The 21,428-nt window shown below is 39.1% G+C and overlaps 1 protein-coding gene across 2 annotated transcripts in view; it reads right to left on the bottom strand.

Annotated features, from left to right (window-relative positions):
• The window catches only part of KDM5B (lysine demethylase 5B), a 90,002-nt gene that overhangs the window by 12,255 nt on the left and 56,319 nt on the right, over positions 1-21,428 (bottom strand). For both annotated transcript variants that reach the window (XM_049858302.1, XM_049858301.1), the window contains exons 12-22: positions 21,173-21,335; positions 17,112-17,231; positions 15,601-15,795; positions 12,905-13,086; positions 12,627-12,751; positions 11,601-11,751; positions 11,323-11,437; positions 10,550-10,905; positions 9,259-9,397; positions 6,433-6,612; positions 5,706-5,864 (exon numbers count right to left, since the gene is read on the bottom strand). In XM_049858302.1, the coding sequence (XP_049714259.1) occupies positions 5,706-5,864; positions 6,433-6,612; positions 9,259-9,397; positions 10,550-10,905; positions 11,323-11,437; positions 11,601-11,751; positions 12,627-12,751; positions 12,905-13,086; positions 15,601-15,795; positions 17,112-17,231; positions 21,173-21,335 (1,885 nt within the window). The remainder of the gene's footprint in view (positions 1-5,705; positions 5,865-6,432; positions 6,613-9,258; positions 9,398-10,549; positions 10,906-11,322; positions 11,438-11,600; positions 11,752-12,626; positions 12,752-12,904; positions 13,087-15,600; positions 15,796-17,111; positions 17,232-21,172; positions 21,336-21,428) is intronic.

Consider the following 21,428-nt stretch of genomic DNA (forward strand, 5'->3'; position numbering starts at 1 on the left):
AACTTGACCTCACAGACGTATAGAGGATACTCCACCCACAAGCAGATGGTACACTTTCTTCTCAATGCACATGGATCATTCTCCAGAACAGACCATATTTTAGGACACAAAGCAAGCCTCAGTAAATTCAAAAATATCAAAATAATACAAAACATCTTCTTAGATTACAATGCTATAAAATTAGAAATCAATAACAGGAACAACAAGGGAAAAAAATCAAATGGAAACTGAATATCACCTGCTTAAAAACCAATGGGTAATAGAAGAAATTTAAAAAGAGATAAAAAAGCTCCTAGAATCAAACAAGAATGAAAACACAACATACCAAAACCTTTGGGCCACAGCAAAAGCAGTGTTCAGAGGTCAATTTATAGCAATAAGTGCACACATCAAAAAAGAACACCAGGTCAATTTCAATACCTTAACCCTATAACTCAAACAGAAAAAGAAGCCCAAGGCCTCCAGAAGAAAGGAAATAATAACAATTAAAACAGAAATAAATGAATCAGAAAACAAAAAACAATTCAACCAATAAAACTAAAAGTTGGTTCTTTGAAAAGACCAATAAAATTGGCAACACGCACACACACAAAAAAACCAAACCGCTGCCGTCAAGTCGGTTCCAACTCATAGCGACCCTATAGACAGGGTAGAACTGCCCCATACAGTTTCCAAGGAGCGCCTGATAGATTCAAACTGCTGACCTTTTGGTTAATAGCTGTAGCTCTTAACCACTATACCCTACCAGGATTTCCAAAATCGGCAAACTACTGGTCAAAACGACAAAGGAAAAGAAGATGCAAATAACCCAAATGAGAAATGAGATGGGTGCCATTACAACAGAACCAATCAAAATAAAAAGGACCATAATATTATCAGAAGTTAGACTCCAACAAATTTGAAAACCTAGAAGAAATGGACTAATTTCTAGAAATACACTACCTACCTAAACTAACACAAACTGAGGCAGAAAATCTGAACAGACCCATAACAATAGAAGAAACTGAAGAGGTCAAAAAAACTCCAAAAAAAAAAGCTCTGGCCCAGGCAGCTTCACTGGAGAATTCTACAAAACATTCAAAGAAGAGTGGACACCAATACTATACAAACTCTTCCAGAACACAGAAAAGGAAGGAATACTCTCCTGAATTCATTCTATGAAGCCAGCATAACCCTTGATAGTAAAACCAGGCAAACACACCACTTAACACCCATTCCTGATTAAAAAAAAAAAAAACAACTCTCAGCAAAATAGGAATAGAAGGAAAATTCCTCAACATAATTAAGGGCACAGACACAAAAGCAACAGCGAACATTATTCTCAATGGAGAGAGAAAGCATTCCCTCTGAGAACAGGAACCAGACAAGGATGTACTTTATTGCCACTCTTATTCAACATTGTACTGGAAGTCCTACTTAGAGCAATAAGGCAAGAAAGGGGGGCGGGGGGAGGGAAAGGCATACAAACTGGCAAAAAAAGAAATAAAACTATGCCTATTCACGTATGATATGATCATATACATAGAAAATTCCAGAAACTTCACAAGAAAGCTACTGGAACTAATAAAAGAATTCAACAAAGTGAAAGGGTACAAAATCAAAATACTAAAATCAGTTGGATTCTTCCACACCAACAAAGAGAACCGTGAAAAGGGAATCAGGAAAACAATACCATTTCCAATAGCCCTCAAAAAGATAAAATACTTAAGAATAAATCTAACTAGAGACATAAAACACTTATACAAAGAAAACCACAAAACATTATTGCAAGAAATCAAGAGAGACCTACATAAAGGGAAAAACACACCATGCTCATAGATGGGAAGACTTAACATTGTGAAAATGTCAATATTACCCAAAGGAATCTACAAACATAATGCAATCCTGATCCAAATTCCAACAACATTCTTTAATGAGATGGAAAAACTAATCACCAACTTTGTATGAAACAGAAAGAGGTCTTGGACAAGCAGAGCATTATTGAAGAACAACAACAAAGTAGGAGGCCTTACCCTCCCCAATCTCAGAATCTGCCATACAGCCACAGTAGTCAAAACGGTGTGGTACTGGTACAATGACAGACACGCGGATCAATGGAACAGAATCAAGAACCCAGATGTAAATCCATCCACCTATAACAGCTGAATTTCAACAAAGCATTCATTAAATGGGGAAGAAAAAGTCTCTTCAATAAATGGTGCTGGCAAAACTGGAAATCCATTTGCATAAAAATGAAACAAGATCTATACCTCACAGCATACACAAAAACTAACTCAAAATGGATCAAAGATCTAAATGTAAAGCCTAAAACTATAAAGATCATGAAAGAATAAAATCGGGACAAGGCTAGGAGCCCTAATATATGACATAAACAGAATAATAGCCATAACTAAAAATACAAACAGCACAAGATAAACTAGATAACCAGGATCTCCTAAAAATTAATCACTGATGCTCATCAAAAGACTTTACCAAAATAGTAAAAGAGAACCTACAGACCAGGAAAAAAGTTTTGGCTATGATGTATCTGACAAGGGTCTAATGTTTAAAATTTATAGAAAACTTCAACACTTCAAAAACAAAAAAACAATTAAAAAATTGGCAAAGGACACGAACAGACACTTCACCAAAGAAGACACTGTAGCAGCTAAAAAACCACAGGAAGAATGCTCGTTGTCATCAACCGTAAGAGAGATGCAAATCCAAACTCTAATGGGTGAGCGGCCGGCTAGGATACTCTCCTGGTCTCGCCCCTTTAGGAGCAAGCGAGAATGAAGAAAACTCATCATACACAGGAAAGACTAGTCCAAAGGACTAAAGGACCACAACTCCCACAGCCTCCACCAGACTGAGTCCAGTACAACCAGATGGCGCCCAGCTACCACCACCGACTGCTCTACCAGGGATCACAACAGAGGGTCCCAGACAGAGCTGGAGAAAAACGTAGAACAAAATCCTAACTCACAAAAAAAGACCAGGCTTACTGGCCTGACAGACATAGGTAATATATAGGTTTGACTATAGCTCTCTCTACATACATATTTGTACATGCAGCATGTATGTTCGTATACATAATAGAACACAAAGGGGGCATAATCATGGAAACATCATAGACAGACATAACCAAACACCTCGCAGGACTGAGTTACTGGACTTGAAGGCTAGTCTCAGGCGCCATCCAGGTCAACTGATATAACATAGTTCATAAAGACGATGTTCTACATCCTACTTTGGTGAGTAGCGTCTGGGGTCTTAAAAGCTAGAGAGCAGCCACCTAAGATGCAAGTATTTGTCTCTTTCCGTCTGGAGCAAAGAAGAATGAAGAAAACCAAAGACTCAAGGAAAAAACTAGTCCCAAGGACTAATGGACTACAGGAACCACAGCCTCCATTAGCCTGAGATGAGGAAAACTAGATTAGATGGTGCCTGGCTACCACTATCGACCACTCTGACCAGGATCACAATAGAAAGCCCCGGTTACAGTGGGATAAAAAGGCAGAGCAAATTTAAATTAAAAAAAAGAATCAGATTTACTGGTCCAAGACAGACTGCCCCTTGGATACCCTTTTAACTTGGAACTGAAGCCATTCCCAGAGAGCACTTTTCAGCCAAATAATAGACAGGCCTATAAAACAAACAATAACACCCATGAGGAAAGTGCTCCTTAGAACAATCATCTGTGAGACCAAAAGGGGAACATCTGCCCAAAAGCAAAGATAAGACGCTAAGAAGGAAGCCGGAAAACTGGTCAAATGGAAATGGAGAACTCAGGGTGGTAATCGGGAAAATGCTGACACGCCGCGGGCACTGCAACCCATGTCATGGAACAGTCTGTGTATAAAGTTTTGAATGGGAAACTAATTTACTCTGTAAACCTTCACCTGAAGCACAATTGAAAAAAAAAATTACCAGGCTTTTCTTATATATACACACAAGCTATAAAATAAGATTACTAGGGCGGAGGCAAAAGCAAGTAATTTGCAATGCTGCTTTTCTACATAAAGTTGCAATATACTCAGATTGTAGTCTGTCTTCTTAAAAAGAGTCAAGTCACAAAAAGTGACTTGAAAACACGCAGAACCAAATTCACAGTAAAAAGCTAAAGGGATACTGAACACATTTCTACACACTACTTACAAGCTGACCATAAATGGAACTTTTTTTTTTTTACATGAACAGATGAAGCATCTGCTATTTACAAGGCACCCAATAAATAAACAAGCTCAGCTACTACAAACTATGTACCCATGAAGTAAAAGCAGAGTACAAAGGTGACAAATTTAAATCACAAGCCATATCAGAGTTGGCCACTACTCGAATTTAATGTCCAGTTTTACTGGTCAGTTTCCCCAAGAAAAGGCTAGACTGCTGAAGCCCTTGTCTAGTATTTCCCTGATAAAGAGATTTTTAAAACTGAGCTTTCCTGTCTAGAAATAAAAGCTGTTGGCTGCGGGATCTACTCCTTTTCCAAGTTCTATACCAAAGTCTTTAATATGTTAATTAATCACAATTAAAACTATTCCCAATTATCATATCCACCCACCATGATCACCAGATGAAGATCCTGAGTGGTAAGACCAGAATGAATTCTCCATAATCTTTTTTTTTTTTGGATTAGAGAACAAAATGTATGAATGAAGGATTAGGAAAGGAACAAAAAGATCTAGAAGTAAATTATGTTACAAACCTTCAGTATGTTCCCCCCCTCAAAAAGCCACTTATTTTTATGGACAAATACAATGTTGTAGGCAATATTTACTGCTTAAGTGATAACAAGATGCCTTCTCAGAGCTTCAAAAAGGAGAGGGAACAACTGATCTTTCAGAATTCTACCCTGAAACCAACAAGTAATGTAGGAGTTCTTAAACCAGGGGTCCAGAGATAGGCATAAACTAGAATCTTAGACACTGTGTGCAAAATTTCAGACAGACATTTCAGGAGAGAGGGACTGTAACTTTTTCTTAGTCTTCACAAAAAATAAAGCACCTTCAAAACACGAGAATAGTGCTCAGGCAGAATTTGACTATAACCTGACTGAATGTGCAAAAGAAAGTCTGTGCCAAACACACAAATCAGGGGAAGCTCGTGTCAATCCCAAGAGGGGTCAGGCAGCTGAGAAGGCGCAGACGTGAGAAGGCGCCCTGGCCCAAGGCCGACTCCACCCTAGTGGCGGCAACAGCTGTATTCCTACTCCCGAAACGAACGACGCTTCATGCCATTAAAAGCAGCCAAGCCACGCAGCTATTTTCTTTTATCCTAATCCATACACTACACAATAGCTAAATACTGCTTCTTCGGTTTCTTGAAGATGATACAGTCTTTGCATCAACAGTGCTTACTAAAATTCAAGTCTGGCTCAAATAAACAGCCAGTACACTTTCACCTATTTTTCTTTTTGTAATTAATTAATTTGAATTGCAGTTTCACATATCTATGAGCCTCGATCTCCTTAGTCAATTTTCCTGGATCAACCCGCAGGCACTGACAAGACAGTTTCTGAGCCAGTGAGACCGAACAGCCTTCCCTGGATTTCCTGTACCTCTGTACATCTTCTGTTCCAAGCGTTTACATTTAACCATGTTCAGAAACTGAGCTACTTTTAAAGCTATTCTTCTGAATGTCTTCCCAAGGTTCTTGTAAACAGGAAAGGGTCAGAAATCCTCCCCAGCAAAAGAATGGAGGAGAAAAAAAGACCCATGACGTACAGCTGAAGCAGTCTCTTTGCTCTCAGTTAAAGCTCTCTCCAGGTCACTCAGACTCTCTAATTTGCTGCTTCTTTTCTTCCCACTTGGCAGGGGCTCCTTTAGCTTCCTCTGCTTCCTCTTCAACCCCAAAGGGCCAATATCACATCGAGGACACAACACCTAAAGTGAGACAAAGCACAACCACCGATAAACTAGATTCCAAATAAAGCATTAAAAAGTCCCAAAATAAAACCTGAAGCAGTCAGAAGAATGCAAAAATCTTAATATCTAATGTTTTCTTTGGAACGTACAGCCCTGAGGCCAGAAAACCTCCTCTATTAAAAAAAAAAAAACTTTAAAAAGCTGACTTTGATCCCAGATTCAATTAAAATAAGTAAAAAATGTTATATATGCCAATTCTAGCCACAATGCACAACACCAGCTCATCAGAAAATAGAAAAAGTGTGGCTAAAGCACTTTATGAGAGGTAGCTGAGTTCATTTATCAGGTTTACTAACTTCAGGTGGCGAAGTACAATCAAGGTTAAAAGGTCACTTTCAACACAGAGGAGGAGTTTCACACAGCGGGAAAAACATTCCTCCGCTGTACGCCATCCAGACAGCATTTAGAAGGGTGCTTCGCCAGGTGCTTAGAAGAATCTCCTTGGCTCTACTGACGTAACCACTCACAAAACACTGATCCATCTCTGATGTCACATTTGTATTTGATGGACTGGTTGCGAACTTACCTCTAGGAGAGAATATGGTGAATTCTCAGTCAAGAATGTATTAGCAGCACATTCTTTCCAAGCCTGAACCTCAGCTACTAGTGATTCCAGTCTTGGTAAAGAATTCAGATGTACTGGGATAGACCGGCCTCGTGTAACAAGTTCTATGAGTGTGTCTAACACTGGCACACGTCCTCCAGCCTAATAAATTGAGAAACATTAGGGCAATTTAGGGGGAAAATATACTTCTATGTCACGTAGGAAAAAGCACAATTCAGATTGGGCCTACTTCATGATCTCAACAAGTTAAATTCATGGATGTCAACAAAACTTAGCAGTTGACAGTGGTGGTGATGGTAGGGAGATACTCAATCATTCATTCAAATTCAACAAATACTTATAGAGAACCTAGTTTGTGCTCAGCTCTAAGGATACAATTGTGAACATGACAGTCACTGTGGTTCCTTTGTTCTAATAATTTATACCCTTCTAAATTCACTTGTCATCTATGGATAATTTGGAAAAAAATTAAACAGAAATGAAGACTTGTAGATAACCCAAGACTTTCATAATGACTTACATAACTAAAAGCAAAACAATATTTTATTCCAATCCACTTTACAATGATGTAAAAGCAACTTACACACTCAGTGTAAATTATTCAGGAAACTAAAACATGATGTGAGAAAATCCAGTGGTTCTCAAACTTTAACCTGTATAAGGCTCATCTGGAAAGTCTGCTTAAACATAGTTTCCTGAGCCCCATCCCTGGCACAGATTCGGGTCACAGCAAGGTCTATGAATCTGAATTTCTAACAAGTCCAGGTGATGCTCATGTTGCTGGTGCTAATGCTGCTCATCTGAGGACCACATTTGAGAATCAATGAAACAGCCAAACTAGAAGAATAAAAGCTTGGGGGGTGGGGGAGAGGATACGTGTTGCTCTAATACAATGGTAAATCTTAACACCACTGATGGTAGGTCATCTAGACACGTCACCTGATGAGACGCAATATAAAGTATTCTAGCCAAAATGTCCACCAAGGCTTTGGAACTTCTAATTTACAGGAAACACAGGGGATAGAATACACTACAAGGAACAACGAGACAAATCCAGAAGGTGGGGCATACCATGGGATAGTTCTTCTGGACATGTTCGTGAAAGTAAGTAGGGAGAGGAGGGTAACTCTACCAGATTAAAAGAAACTGAAAGAGATATACCAGTTAGATGTGATGTGCAATCCTAGACTGAATAAGCAACCACAGGGACATTTTGGGGAAAACTGAATAGTGACTGAGTAGACTGATAGCATATTACCTTTCATATTCATTCCTATATGATTAAAACTGTTAAGGTATAATACTCTGCTGAATACTTAAAATGAAAGGATGGCTCAAACTACATGTTATGCCTATGATTCGATTTACAAGTACACTTTGTGTAAACCAAAATACTGGGTAATATTTTAACATAGGTAATCTACCAAATAGGAACTGGTTTCTTTTTAGTCTTACCTCCTATTCATTCTTAAATATATGATGTAAGTAAAGCCCAAGCTATTATTTCAGGAATGGAGCAAAACTGCTTTTTGCCCTTTATGGACACTGTTCAAAACATAGCACTAAGTAAAAAAAAAAAACAGTATAATAAATATGAAGGGAGTAACCCTCCCCTAAACCATGTCCTCTTTCCTGATTTCACATGCCAGCCCCCTTCTCAATGCAGTCACTTCACCTTCTGGACTACTACCACTCACTGAGAACTACCACTCACTGAGAAAAAGGGAGACCATGAGGGTGTACTAAACTAATCACTATGTTCCAACAATGACCAATAGGCGCCTGCATCTAAAACTCCCCTTAAGAATGTCTACAAGCATAGTAAATGCCTTCCTTGACTTTTCTTTGGCCAGCTGGGGTCACCCTTAATTACGTAATCTCGTCAGACAATATCTCTTCTCTTCCCTATTAACTAGAACAGATAGCCAAGTGTTTTGTTGCAAACATCTGTCTAGAACTGTCAGGCATTTCTTGTTTTAACAATTGGCCAGTGAGTGCCGCTTAAAATTACACAAATATTCAGAAACTACAGTCTTTTATTCCTAGCATCTGATGGCTTCAACAAAACATAACATAAATTTTTAAATCATGTAAACTTAGCCCATTAAATAATCCAAAGATCTTTTATCTCACTAGGTCCAGAAGACCTCCTGGTTTACAATGATTACAAGAAAATTAAGTTATCCAGTTGAAAACTGGGTAAACCACAGAATGCACTGTTTGTACTTTAATAATGACACGAGTGAATTTAATTATTTTTTTAAACTCAGAGGCAAGTCAGTGAGTATAACATCTAGCGTAGGGAGACAACTAAAAAAAATGGTGACAATTTGTGTTTCTTTTGTAAGGCTGTAGGGGCACTTTTGTCTAAGTCACTACTTGGTGAAAGTTCTGGGCCTTGGAGCCTCATTTGGCCATGATTCATATTAACCAGGCGCACTACATCTGTTAGTCTTGAATGTCCACGCTCCAATGTTGTTGGCAAGCCAACCAACCTCCACCAGGCAATCAGACATAAAAAGTTAGAAACTATGCCTTCTCTCGCAACTTCATTTTTAGCCCTTCCCCTTCCATCCCCCAACCAAGTCCTTGACTTTGCTATGGGAGGCAGCCCAGCTCCCAGGAAAACTTGCATTATCTAAGCTTTAAATATTGAAGCCAACTGGTCAACCCTAAAATATCAAACCTGTGTACTGAGATCCAACATGCTATCTTTATAGCTTTTCAATTATTGCTCTTTATAGATGCACTTACACATTCAGAGCATTTTTTTTTTTTTAAACCAACCTGCAGGGCTTCTACGTCCTGAAGCCAGTCTCTGGCTCTTTGCACTGAGTCTTTCAGAGCCACACCGTTGGGCAGATAGGCGGGGATCTCCTCAATCTCCTTTACTGCTGCAGCAAGGCTGCTCAATGAATGCCGTGGTCTATGAAAAGTAAACACAAAAATGACTTAGTCATTTATATGACGGTTCATTTTCAAAGGAAACTTAGTATGGTAAATAATTTTTTTCAAATGGCACGGAGTACTAGATTATCAAATTAACTCATTTCATACAGCTGCAGAAGACTTAAGAGCATCAAAGATGAAAAAGCAAATGTCCCAATGAAGCATTTAAGTTCTACTTATTCCTGATTTTATGATGGTTTTTTTAGCTTCCATTGCAGAAGGTAACCTGGTGATAATTCCCTCTATGCTAAGGGCTAGATAACTGCCAAGACTCTACAGTTTCACGAAGAAAATTAAAATTTTCTAGGTATCTCTGCTCAATTACCACTATTTTAGGATTACAAAAGAATTTATAACCTAGACATTCTTGGTGCTTTATGTTGTCAACTGGACCAATTAAGATCTGTCAGATAGAGAGCAAGATTAGGGAGGGGCCTTGTTCTCTCCTCCCCCTCAGATGGCTAGCCCGTGTCCAATCAAATCTCTAAAATACTGATAAACCAAAACCTGTTGCCATCAAGTTGATTTCATCTCAGTGACAGAGCAGAATCGTCTCATAGGGTTTCCAAAGAGCAGCCGGTGGATTCGAACTGCTGACCTTTTGGTTAGCGGCCATAGCACTTAACCATGGGGCCACCAGAGCTAAGGTGCCCTGGATTACAAATGTATAGTCCTATTTCTGCTGGAAATTATCCGCACCGTCTTCATTTTAAGGAGCCCTGCTGGCATAAATGCTAAGCACTCAGCTGCTAACCTAAAGGTTTATAATTTGAACCCACTCAGCAGCTTTACAGGACAAAGACGTGGCGGTCTGCTTCCATAAAGATTACAGCCTAGAAAACCATATGGGGCAGTTCTACTCTGTCACATAGTTACTATGAGCCTAATTTTTCCTCTCTCAAAGACGGTTATTATCTGGGTCCGGGGAAATTTCATTAAATCCACTCCAGGAAAGTCATGTCCATTGAAAGCATCCATCTCAATCAGTAAAGTAAGAAAAAAATGAATATTTAGCCAAGTTCCAAAGCAGCCCCAAATAACTCAGCTATTTCTCTGAGTACATGTATAACTGCAGCTGATGTTTACTGAAAACTCTATGCTTATAGGAAGAGTGTGTTTGCTTTTTTACCTGGCCTTGAGGAGACTCTTGGCTTTGTCATCCCAGTGCTCCGACACTGTCAGCAGTTCTTGCAGCCGGGCCATAGCTCTCTCCACTGCTGAATATGGAGCCAGCCCTACCCCTAGGTCTATGAGGCGTCTCATATCATCCAAAGTGAGGGAGTTGGGGTCTAGGCAAGCTTGTTGCACCTCCTCCAGCCAATGGGCCTGCTCCAGGCGGATACGCATCTCTGCAAGCTGTGGAAGTTCAACATCAAATTCAAAGCTGACGTCTAACAAGTCCTGCAGCTCGGCGGCACTAGGCATTTCCTCAGAGAGCAGTTTCTGGCTATGCTGTTGGAAGTCCTCTACACGATTCAAGAGATCCTACAAAACACAGGACGTTGCATCAAAACAGTAATTTCAGTAATCAGCTTCCTTCATGCTTAGAATCTTCAACACATATGCAATTCAATCCTCTATCATCTCATCTTAGTATTAACACAGGTAAATTTGGTAACAAGCCAACTGATAGGAAAGACAAGTGACTACAACAGAGATCTTATACCAACTACAAGAACTAGCTGATGGTCACTCTCAATGTAAAACTTCCCAACTTTATCACTCCTCTTTTTATATCTTTCTGTATCTTTTTATACACACTATGCTACTCAATGTGTCATTAAAAATATTTGAAAACATACGTATTAACCACTAAAGAAGAATATTTAATCTTGTCAGTTGAGTTTATTTACAAAATACAGGAATACCAAAGTACTCTCCTACACGTCCTGCTCTGCTTACCTTTAGCAATGGTGTTTGACTGAGGACACACGGAAGAGCATACAACTGTGTCACAAACTGTCGGAGCTCATTCACTGTCAACTGATTTTGGGATTTCCCCCCACCAGATCGGTACCTGTAAAGACAAAGGCCCAAGGAAGCCTTGTGAGAACATATGTATCCACCATACCCAGGTTCCAGCATCTTAGGGATCCAGGAGAGAAGGAAAAGCCAGTCACTATAGGTTTCCAAAGTTTAACTGCTAAAAAGTCCCAACCCAAAGAGTCAAAAGTACGTACCTAGTTTGCCTTTTGCCGTTAAGCAACTGCTGTGCAACAGAGGCACACTTCTCTGCGTCCTGCGTGACCAACCGCAGGTGGCGCAGAAGATCATTGTCTGGGAATTTCTTCATTTCAGACTCTTCAATTAAAGCCTTAAAGCTGAGAAGATCTAGAAATAAAGAAAAAAATCATCTTCTCTGTAATGATTATGTTTTATTACCACCGGTATGAAATACAAAGGAGCAGTTTGCTTGTCAACTCTTACCTATAAAATACTTGAAAATACTTCTGGCTGGGGGTGGGTGATTTAAAAATGTGACTAGGGTTAGCCTTCAATTTGAAAATGTTAAGATCTGAAATGCTTAAAGATAATCAAAATGGAAAACAGCTAGCTTGTGAAAACAAAGCAAATGAAGATTCTTATTGTGGCTTAGACTATCTCTTCCTCTTGCATTTTATTCTGCAGTTGGCAGGTCACTGGTGTGCTGAGGGACAGTGACAGTGCTCTCTTCCCCTAAATGAAAGAGGGCAGACTTATCTGTTGGGCTAGAGAAAGGAAAGCAAGTGAAAACACTTTGGATAAGATGGGAAGGGAAGAAGTGACTTTCAAAGTTACGAGGACCCTGAGTTTGACTCAAACAAAGAAGTGACAAACCAGCATTCCAGAGACTCCTGATTTAATGTCATGCTGCCTCTGTCACTAGATCTGGTTAAAAACAAACAAACCTTTTCGAAGATGCCATATAAAATGCAAAATGCTCTTGTTTCTGAGACAAAGAGGTATAAAGAAGGTTATTCTGTTTTCTAACAATACGATTTTTGCTAAATAAACAATCTTGCACAATTTATAGATCAAGACTTCACTTTGATGCCGCATCCACTCTTAGCTTTAAAATCTTTTCTGCTAATACTCCGTGTCTACACAGAGGTTAACGAAGGATGAGGCTGGGCTGTTTCAAGTAATCTGCTTGTTGGTAACTCTGGCTACATGACAATCAGACCAAATTTGCCAATCATCAAGTCACATTTTAATACACCACATACTTTTCTTCTTGTTGATCTTTGCCTCCAAAGCCTCATTCACATTCAAGGCCCATTCATTGTAAGATTCTGCTCGAAGCTTCAATGCATTCATCATGGGATAGAGATCATCCAGAGTGTACCTATAGCTGGAAGCAGAAGAGCAGACTAAATTGAGAGTCATGGGTTTGAAGAAAATTAGGTGGTTTATACTTAACATTTCAGCCCAGGAACAGGGATGCTACCAAGCTTTTATTACGAATTCCGTGTTTTCCACAGAAGAAATCATTCTTCCTACTCACCGCAGCTTGTATTTATAAGGGGGACAGGAACACAACTCCTTTACATGATGCAGGCAGACAAGCAGGCCAGGTTTACAAGAACAGGAGATGGCGGACATGAAGCAGGTAGTTTTGCATTTTATACACTGACGCTCATCGTCTGGTAATAGCTCAAAATCCATTCTTTCTGAATCAATTACTCCCTAAAATAAAGTGTACTTTAGAGACCTCCAAAAGACAACAATCAACCAGCCCCCAAGACAAACATGGTATAGATGAGTTTCCAAAAACAGAGCCTTACCAAAATAGGGAGTGCATGATTAAAAATGTGTGGTATACAAAGTAGCAATAACCTAGCAAATATAAGCAAGTTAACCTATTTCACTTGTCTAGAAGGAATAGCTTTTTGAAATTTTCCCCCTTGTTAGACAAGGCAGATACCTCACATTTGTCATTTTGATCTGATTATGAAAACCATTATTAACAGAACTGTATAACTACTGAGGTTACCTGTCTATTCTACTCCAAACTGGCCTTGTCCATACTTTGGGTATAGAGAGGAACAAAGAAAATGTATATGCTTTATACATATACTTCTGAAGCAATATGAAAGTCCTATATAGGACTCCAGAGTGATACTGCTGGAGAATCCATAAAAAGAACAAAACATAAAAAAAAAAGGTGGGGCAAGTAGGAAAGACTAACATGCAGCGACTGTTGAGACGGGTAAACTGCTGAGTGGTCTCTCAGTCTTTTACATGGAAAGTGATCTGAAGGAATATCACTATCTCAAAAGGTTAGAAAATCTGTGCAACAGGAGAGACTAAAGTCCTAATAAAGCATTTCCTGACTTAAAGAGTGTAAAGAGAAAATAGAGGAATTGTAAACCAAAATGGAGGTATCAAGAAAAGTAGAGGAAAAAATTCCTTGAAGTCTTGAATTAGTAAATTTCAACTGTAGTTTGTACCACCTGCATCTATGAGACATTCCTTTGTCATTCAGAGACCAAACTTCTACCACTTTCCTCTTTACCTGGAACCGAATCCAAATCTAACCTTGAGAATTCCAAAGTCTGATTAAGTCACTTTCTGAATCATCAGGCTCCTCCCCTGTTTTACTCTTTTATCCTGTATTTTGACCATTTCGCTTCCAGGCAATTATATGGACTAACAAAGACAAGGAGAATAAGGAAAGTGCTAATGAATACATTTTTATTTTAATTTAAAACTGATAAGTAAAAAAACTTCATGATATAGAAGTTTTTGTTTAAAATGAGATTAAGAACCATCTTAAGGATATTAAGAATGAATCATGTAGCTAACTCAATTTTATTTGTAAATTTTCACATCCGTGGAAAAAACTTATTTCCCAAAGTTCCAAAAATGTGCTAACCGTTAAGTGACCTGGTAAGTCACTTAAAATCTCTCTGGGCATTGTTTTACAAATCTCTAAAATAAAGGTCAGAGGAAGGCAGATAATCTGTTGAAGATTCATAATGGGCTCCAGAGAGCCAACATCAAGGATTCTACTCAAAGGGGTACATTTAAAAAAGAAATTCAATATAATTGCAGATGATTATCCCAAAGGAATCTACCAAAAAAGCTATCAGCTACTTTTACTACCAAAACCCAAAAAATAAGTAATTATAAATCCAAGAAAATGTGTAAAACCCATAGGCTGAAATCTACAAAACAATGTTTACAGACTAGACGGAATAAAAATACTGTGTTAAAATATCGATTCTCCCTCAAACTATCCATACGTTCAACGTGATCCTGATAAAAATCCCAACAAGCTTTTTTTTCTTTTGGTAGAAACCGATAAATTGATTCTAAAATTTATTTGGAAAAGCAAAGGAATATAATAGCCATACCAAAAAAAAAAAAAAGTCAGCAGACTCATACTAATCAAGACTACACGGTATTTAGTAAAAGAGTACAGAATAGAAGAGAACACAGAAATAAATCCCATGCATACGTGTGGGCAACTGATTTTCAACAAAGGTGCCAATTCAATTGAGAAAGGATAGTCTTCACAAAAAATGATTCTGAAACAACTGCACTTCCGTATGTAAAAAAATTAACTTTGACCTGTACCTTGCACCATATACAAAAATTACTTAAACTAGATCTAAGAGTTAAATGTAAAACCTAGAATCTAAGAGTTAAATGTAAAATCTATGACTATGACATTCTAAAAGAATACACAGGAGAAAATCTTTGTGACTTTAGGTTAGGCAAAGATTTCTTAGATAGGATTAAAAAAAAAAAAACCACAGAAGAAAAACTGATAAATGGGACTTCATCAAAATGGAAGGAAAAAAAACCCTGATCTTTGAAAGACACTGCTTATGAAAATGAAGTTAAACCACAGATCGGAAGAAAATATTTGCAGAACACTTACCTGATAAAGGAATGGTACACAGAATACATAAAGAATTTGTACAACAACCCAGTGGGAAAAAAACAGGCAAAAGACTTGAACAAACACTTCATCACAGAAGATATATGGGTGGCAAAAAAGCATACAATAAGATATTCAATATCATTAGCCATTTAAGGAAATGTAAATTAAAACCACAATGAGATATTACTACGTATCTATTAGAATGATCTAAAAGGAAATAAGCTAAAAAAAGACTTCTAAAAGTGTTATTAAAGTGTGTAAGAACTTTACTAATACCTAATGACATGCAATTGGGATTCCAGAAACCTTACCAATTTACGGACAGTTTCCCTTAAAGCTTTCTCGTCCTCAATCATAATGGCCATGTCTTTCTGCACAGTTGAAGCCACGACAACATCTAACACATCAGCCTTGGAAGCCATCTTACAAATCATCTCATCGTGGGAAAACACACAGTAACGGTGAAGCAAGCGGTAATGCTCCACACATTGTCGGCCTAACGGCAGCTGTGTCAAACCAGAGGGGGAAATACGTGACACACATCTTCTTCTATTTTCAAAGACTTCTGATTTTTATTATCAAATTAGCAAACATCACATTCTAGGTCATAACACATACCCTGTATCAAGCCTACAACCCGACGCGAAGATTCTTAGGCCAGGTCTCAGGCCTTATTTATCTTTGCATTTCAAAGATATGGCATAGATGGTACCTCAATTTTTAAAAAGTGGTTGAAAAAAGCAATGTATTAACAATGTACTAATGTCCAAAACGATGTGGAATCTAATTGGAAATAGAAATTTACACCTTCCCTGAAACAACTCTACTGAACCAGTATGATCAACCTACTTCAGGGAATATTTTAAGTAAGTAATAATAATACTCCAAAAGCTACGTAACAGAAAATAAGTACAGTCACGCACTGCATTCAGGCAATGTCCGTGGTACCATAAGATGTAATACAGCTCAGAAATCCTGATCACAGAACGGGGTGTACCAAACGTGACACATGAGAAACACTTCCAAACTGCCCAATGTTTTCATGAGTGTCACAAAGTAGTGTGTGCGGTTGTTATTATGAACCACTGTAGGCATTTGACTTTATGGCAGTCCATTCTGAAGTACAAGTTGGCCCTAATCAGACGTTCATAACCTGGGGACTGCCTATATATAATACAGTGCTCACACAATGTCCGTATCACACAACGTCCTACTTCAGAGAACGTATCGTGGACATTAAGTGACACATGACTGTAGAGATACAGCTACTACAATGAGATTCAATTCATTTGATTTAGTATCACACACTCTAACTCAACAGTTCTTTTAAGGTAAATGAAAAGTGTTAATACTAAAGTACTAATTCAACTTTAGATCTAACACCAGATGCAGAACTGAAACCAAATGTATCATTAATTATAAAGTTGCTGTGTTGTGGATAATTTAAGCCAGTGCTGTCTGTACGGAGTACAGTTTTCAGAGTGAAACTATTTGTTACCACTTTGTTAACAGTTTGCAATAAGTTACTGAGATTGAGCCTGAATGTGTATCAACAGACTCCGTTTTCATCAAGAAAATCCTACTACAAAGGTAAAAAATGTCAGTTCAATTAAGCAGTGTGCTTAGTTAGTACATGCTTGATTTATAATGTTGTACGAGTGCCTTATCTATCTCGCTATAGACTGGTAACAATTTGCAGACCAGCTATTTGAGTGGTACTGGTTTAAGCAACTATACACGTGACAGTTTTAAAATATTATACATCATCTCCCCAGGAAAAAACAGTAAATCTGAAAAGACCTGCTAGGTCATAATTACATACCCAATCAACAGTGCAGAAGTTAACAGCCTCAGCAAAATTAAAACCTTGGTTAAAACCACTGTGGTAGGCTCTTGGAAATGTAATCACAAATTCCCCAGCACATTGATTAGTTCGGTAAACCTAAGAATGACAGAAATTAGAGATTTTTGAGGTTTTTAGTGACATCCTCACTAAAGAAAATCTGGATGGATACAGACAGATGATTCTTCAGAAAAGGTAGATTTTTATCAATAAAAGTGAACCAGGTTACTTACATATTTGCTGTAAAAAAAAAAAAAAAAAAGAGTGGGGGGGAGATTACTATGGTACAATATCATCTAGAACTACTCATTTCTGCCACAAGATGGAGCAATAACCCAAACGATAATTGATCACTATCTGAGAAAAAAACAGAAGCTTATACTACCAAAAATGTGGCTACATCCAGGATCAGAACATGTTTTTTAAATATAGCAATAATGAAGAATACCCTAATACAATTTTATTACTTCAAAATAGGGTGCCCTGGCACCAATTACCACCACTCATCTGTCAGTTTGTAGTACTGTGGTGGCTTGCTATGATGTCAAAAGCCATGTCACTGGTATTTCAAATACCATCAGGATCACCCATGGCAGAAAGTTTCCAGGCTAAGATTAACCAAGAATGGCCTGATGATCCACTTCAAAGTTAACCAGTGAAAACCCTAAGGATCACAATAGAATAATGTCTGATACAGTGCTAGAAAATGAGCCCCTAGGACGGAAAGGAAGGCACTCAAAATACCAGTGGCTATTTAACAATGGACTCTAACATACCAATGATCATGAAGGTGGTGCAGGACTGGGCAACATTTTCTTCTGTTCTACATGGGGTTGCCATGAGTCAGGGCCAACTCATCAGCAATTAACAATACCACCGATTAAGAAATCCAATTCTATTTCAAGAATCTCATTCAGAGCTGACTTCGACTTCAAACTTACCTCCCATCATTCTTATCAATTAAAGGTGATCCAGGTTACTTAGATATTTCCCACCCCACCCCAGAAGCACCTATACTGCTCTAGTCACACAAATCCTCATACTGAACTTACTGTTACATACCATACTTTCCAAGCCTCTGTACCTCTACCTCGATAGTTCTCCAAAGTGTAGTCCCTAGACTAGCAACATCAACCGAGAACTTGTTAGAAATGCAAATTCTTAAGCCCCATCCCAGAACAAGAGATTGAGAAACTCTGAGGTGGCAGAGGCAGCCATCTGTGTTATAACAAGCCCCCTGGGGATTCTCATACAGGCTAAAGTTGGAGGGCCACTGCCCTCCACAAGAGTACTATCTCTTCTACCTAACTACTCCTCCCTCCCACATTCTCTGCCAAACATATTCTTTATCCCCCAAGACTTAGTTCAGCTGTCAACTAATTTATGAACCCTTTTCTGATCCATTCATAATGGATCACCCTCATAACTGACACCACTGTCAAACCACAGAATGCTTCCATTATCTGTGTTCTCCTTTAAACTATGAGCCCCTGATTGCATGGAGTTTTATTTGTCTATCTCTTTATAGGTCCAGAATCTAACCCCTCATGGTTTGCTCAATTATTAAGGAATCAGGGCCAGGGAGGTCTCATTTAGAGCAAGCTACTCTTAGTAAATGAGGAAGGTCAACGTGGGGGAGGGAATGAATGTGGAAGATATCAGCAATGAGAGGATGATGGTATTTTGGTCATTATTTTCTGAGCTATGGTCCAGGAATAATTTATGATCCCTCGAAGAAAATTCTGTCTGCTCTCACTTACTAGCGTATGAAGCCAAAAGCATATAATTTAGGTCACAGCAAGATCCAGAATTCATATTTTAACACTGTAAATGTTTCATTTATTAGCTGGGGGGTGGGGCCAAGATGGCAGAGTAGTCAGATGCTTCCGGTGAACCCTCTTACAACAAAGACCCGAGAAAACAAGTGAAGTGATTATATTTATGACAAGCTACGAGCCCTGGACATCAAAGGCAAAGTTAGAAAATGGATTGAGCAGCAGGGGGAAGGAGAGATGGTTCAGAAGCAGAGAGGAGTTGCCAGACTTGGATTGCCGGGATTCCTCAGGCACCATTCCTGGGAGCGGCCATGGCGGGCTGGTGGTAGCACTCAGCCGGCCAAAGTTTCCCCAGGGAGAAACATCCAGCTGCACAGCCTACTCACACCTCCAGAACGAAAGAAAAACAGCGCTCTCGGCAAAAGCTAAGTACTTGCACTTATTTTATTGTGTCCCCAGCCCCCAAGCCGGCTTTCCCCCTGGGCCTGAGACACGTCCTGCTGAGCATCCTGAGCCATTCTGCCGGCCTTGGAGAAGGAATGAATTCACAATTGGGGGAAAAGATAATCTGCCAGCTCCACTAACCTGGGGAGCTCATGACAGAAGCGGCTCCTGTCCAAGCATAAATGGTCCATGGACTTTGAATACCTTTCCCCCCGGCATGGGCCTATTTCAGGAGAACAGGCCTTTGTTGGCAGACTTCAACTGTTCAGCTATGAGGTGGAGAGGCAGGTTTTTGATATTTGACACTGCTTTGCCTATTAAACAGGGTTTTTTCACCTACCCACATCAGGGGCCTAAGGAATGGTGGTTCCACTCAGGTCATCCAGCCACCTGCGATAGAGGTCCAGGGATAACTGGTACCTCCCAGTCCTTACAACCAAAAGCATTGGGTGACCAAGGTCTGTCTGCAGAACCAACCCACCTGTGCGCTCTAGGGAACAGGAACACGCTTTCCTCAGAGACACTCGGGGGACAGTTGTCAGCCCCCTGCCCTGTTCTGAGCGTGACCGCCTGCTGCAACCAGATACCAGTACCTACACCAAACACCCCTGCCCCTCTAAGACTATAGGAGAGAGCCTGTGCCACACACTTGGTGATCAGCTACCTGGATACCTGAGCTGAATCCATACAAGAAAAGTGAATGGACTCCTAGGCTGATATACCTGATAACAGCTCTAGCCACCTGGTGACAGGACATTAGAGCTTCAAAGCCGAAAATAATCAAGCTAGCTCACACAAGCAACCTATTTGGGCATAGCAAAAAAAAAAAAAAAAAAAGCAAGAAGCTAGGATACAGTAAGCGAACACAAAATAATCAATAACTTATAGATTGCTTGGAGACAAAGGTCAATATCAAATCACGTAAAGAAGCAGACCATGATCGCTTCAACAAGCTCTCAAAACAAAGACTCAAGAGATCTTCTGGATGAAGGTGCCTTCCTGGGGTTACCAGATGCAGAACACAAAATATACATCTGATTTAGCTAACTAAGTAAGACGCACTCTTCAACTTCACACATCTCAATCTGGCTTCCTCAAGTATCTGCAGAGTATTCTGCAAAAGAAAGCCAGTGATACAAAAGTATCACTTCAGATAGCAACCTCAAAGAAAGGATTATCAAATTATCAAGAGGACTTTTCAGTTTAGAAGGCTCAAGACCTTGAAATTATCTTTTAAAACAAACTTAGTTGGGAATGGGGGATATAACTAAGATCCAACAAGCATGTTATTTCAGTTCATCATACAAAATTAAGATCAGGTGGAGTCAAAAAAATTTTTTTTAAGTAGGGGCAGTGTGTGAAGGATTCTGAAACCAGGGTTTAGATCTAATTGTAACAGAATGTAGCTATTTCCACAGTAAATTACTTTATACTGAGTTTTTTTTGTGTTGTATTTCGGAACTGAAGTTGTAGACAAAAAATATAGTTTAGAAAGCAATAAGTAATGACTGCATACAACTTTGTAAATATACTGAATTGTACATTGAAGGAAAAAAATGCATTTCGCTTATTATTTGCAAAGCAAGGCTGCTTAGCAATCTAGTTATTAACTGCAACAAATCAGTTTTTATGGTGTCTGAGAAGCCAGTCCCAATGACTTGATGCAATATAGTGCCAAAATACACCAAACAGCTGTTTCCGCTATCAAGTTATACTATGGGAAAGGCATAATCAAATCAACATCATAAAAAAGTGAGTAACAGGGAGGAGGAAAAGTAGTGAAAAGAGCGTGAGTGGCAGTAGGATTAACTCAGAACATACAGGCACTTCATGAGTCATCAGGGTATTGGGGTTCATGATGGTCACAAGCTGATGGAGGAGATCCGGCTGGGATACAAAGAGCTCTGGAGCCAGTTTCTTCATGACATTTTCTAACTGCTCGGCAGCATACCCTGGGACTCCATACCAGGTTTTTGGCTCACCCCTAGAAATAGACCATAAAAATAAATCAATCTGCAACACCAACACAAACAAAATGGTCAACCAGTACATATTTTTCAGGCCCTGCTTTGTAAGA

The sequence above is a fragment of the Elephas maximus genome, chromosome 18 (assembly GCF_024166365.1).
Source record: "Elephas maximus indicus isolate mEleMax1 chromosome 18, mEleMax1 primary haplotype, whole genome shotgun sequence".
NCBI lineage: Eukaryota > Metazoa > Chordata > Mammalia > Proboscidea > Elephantidae > Elephas > Elephas maximus.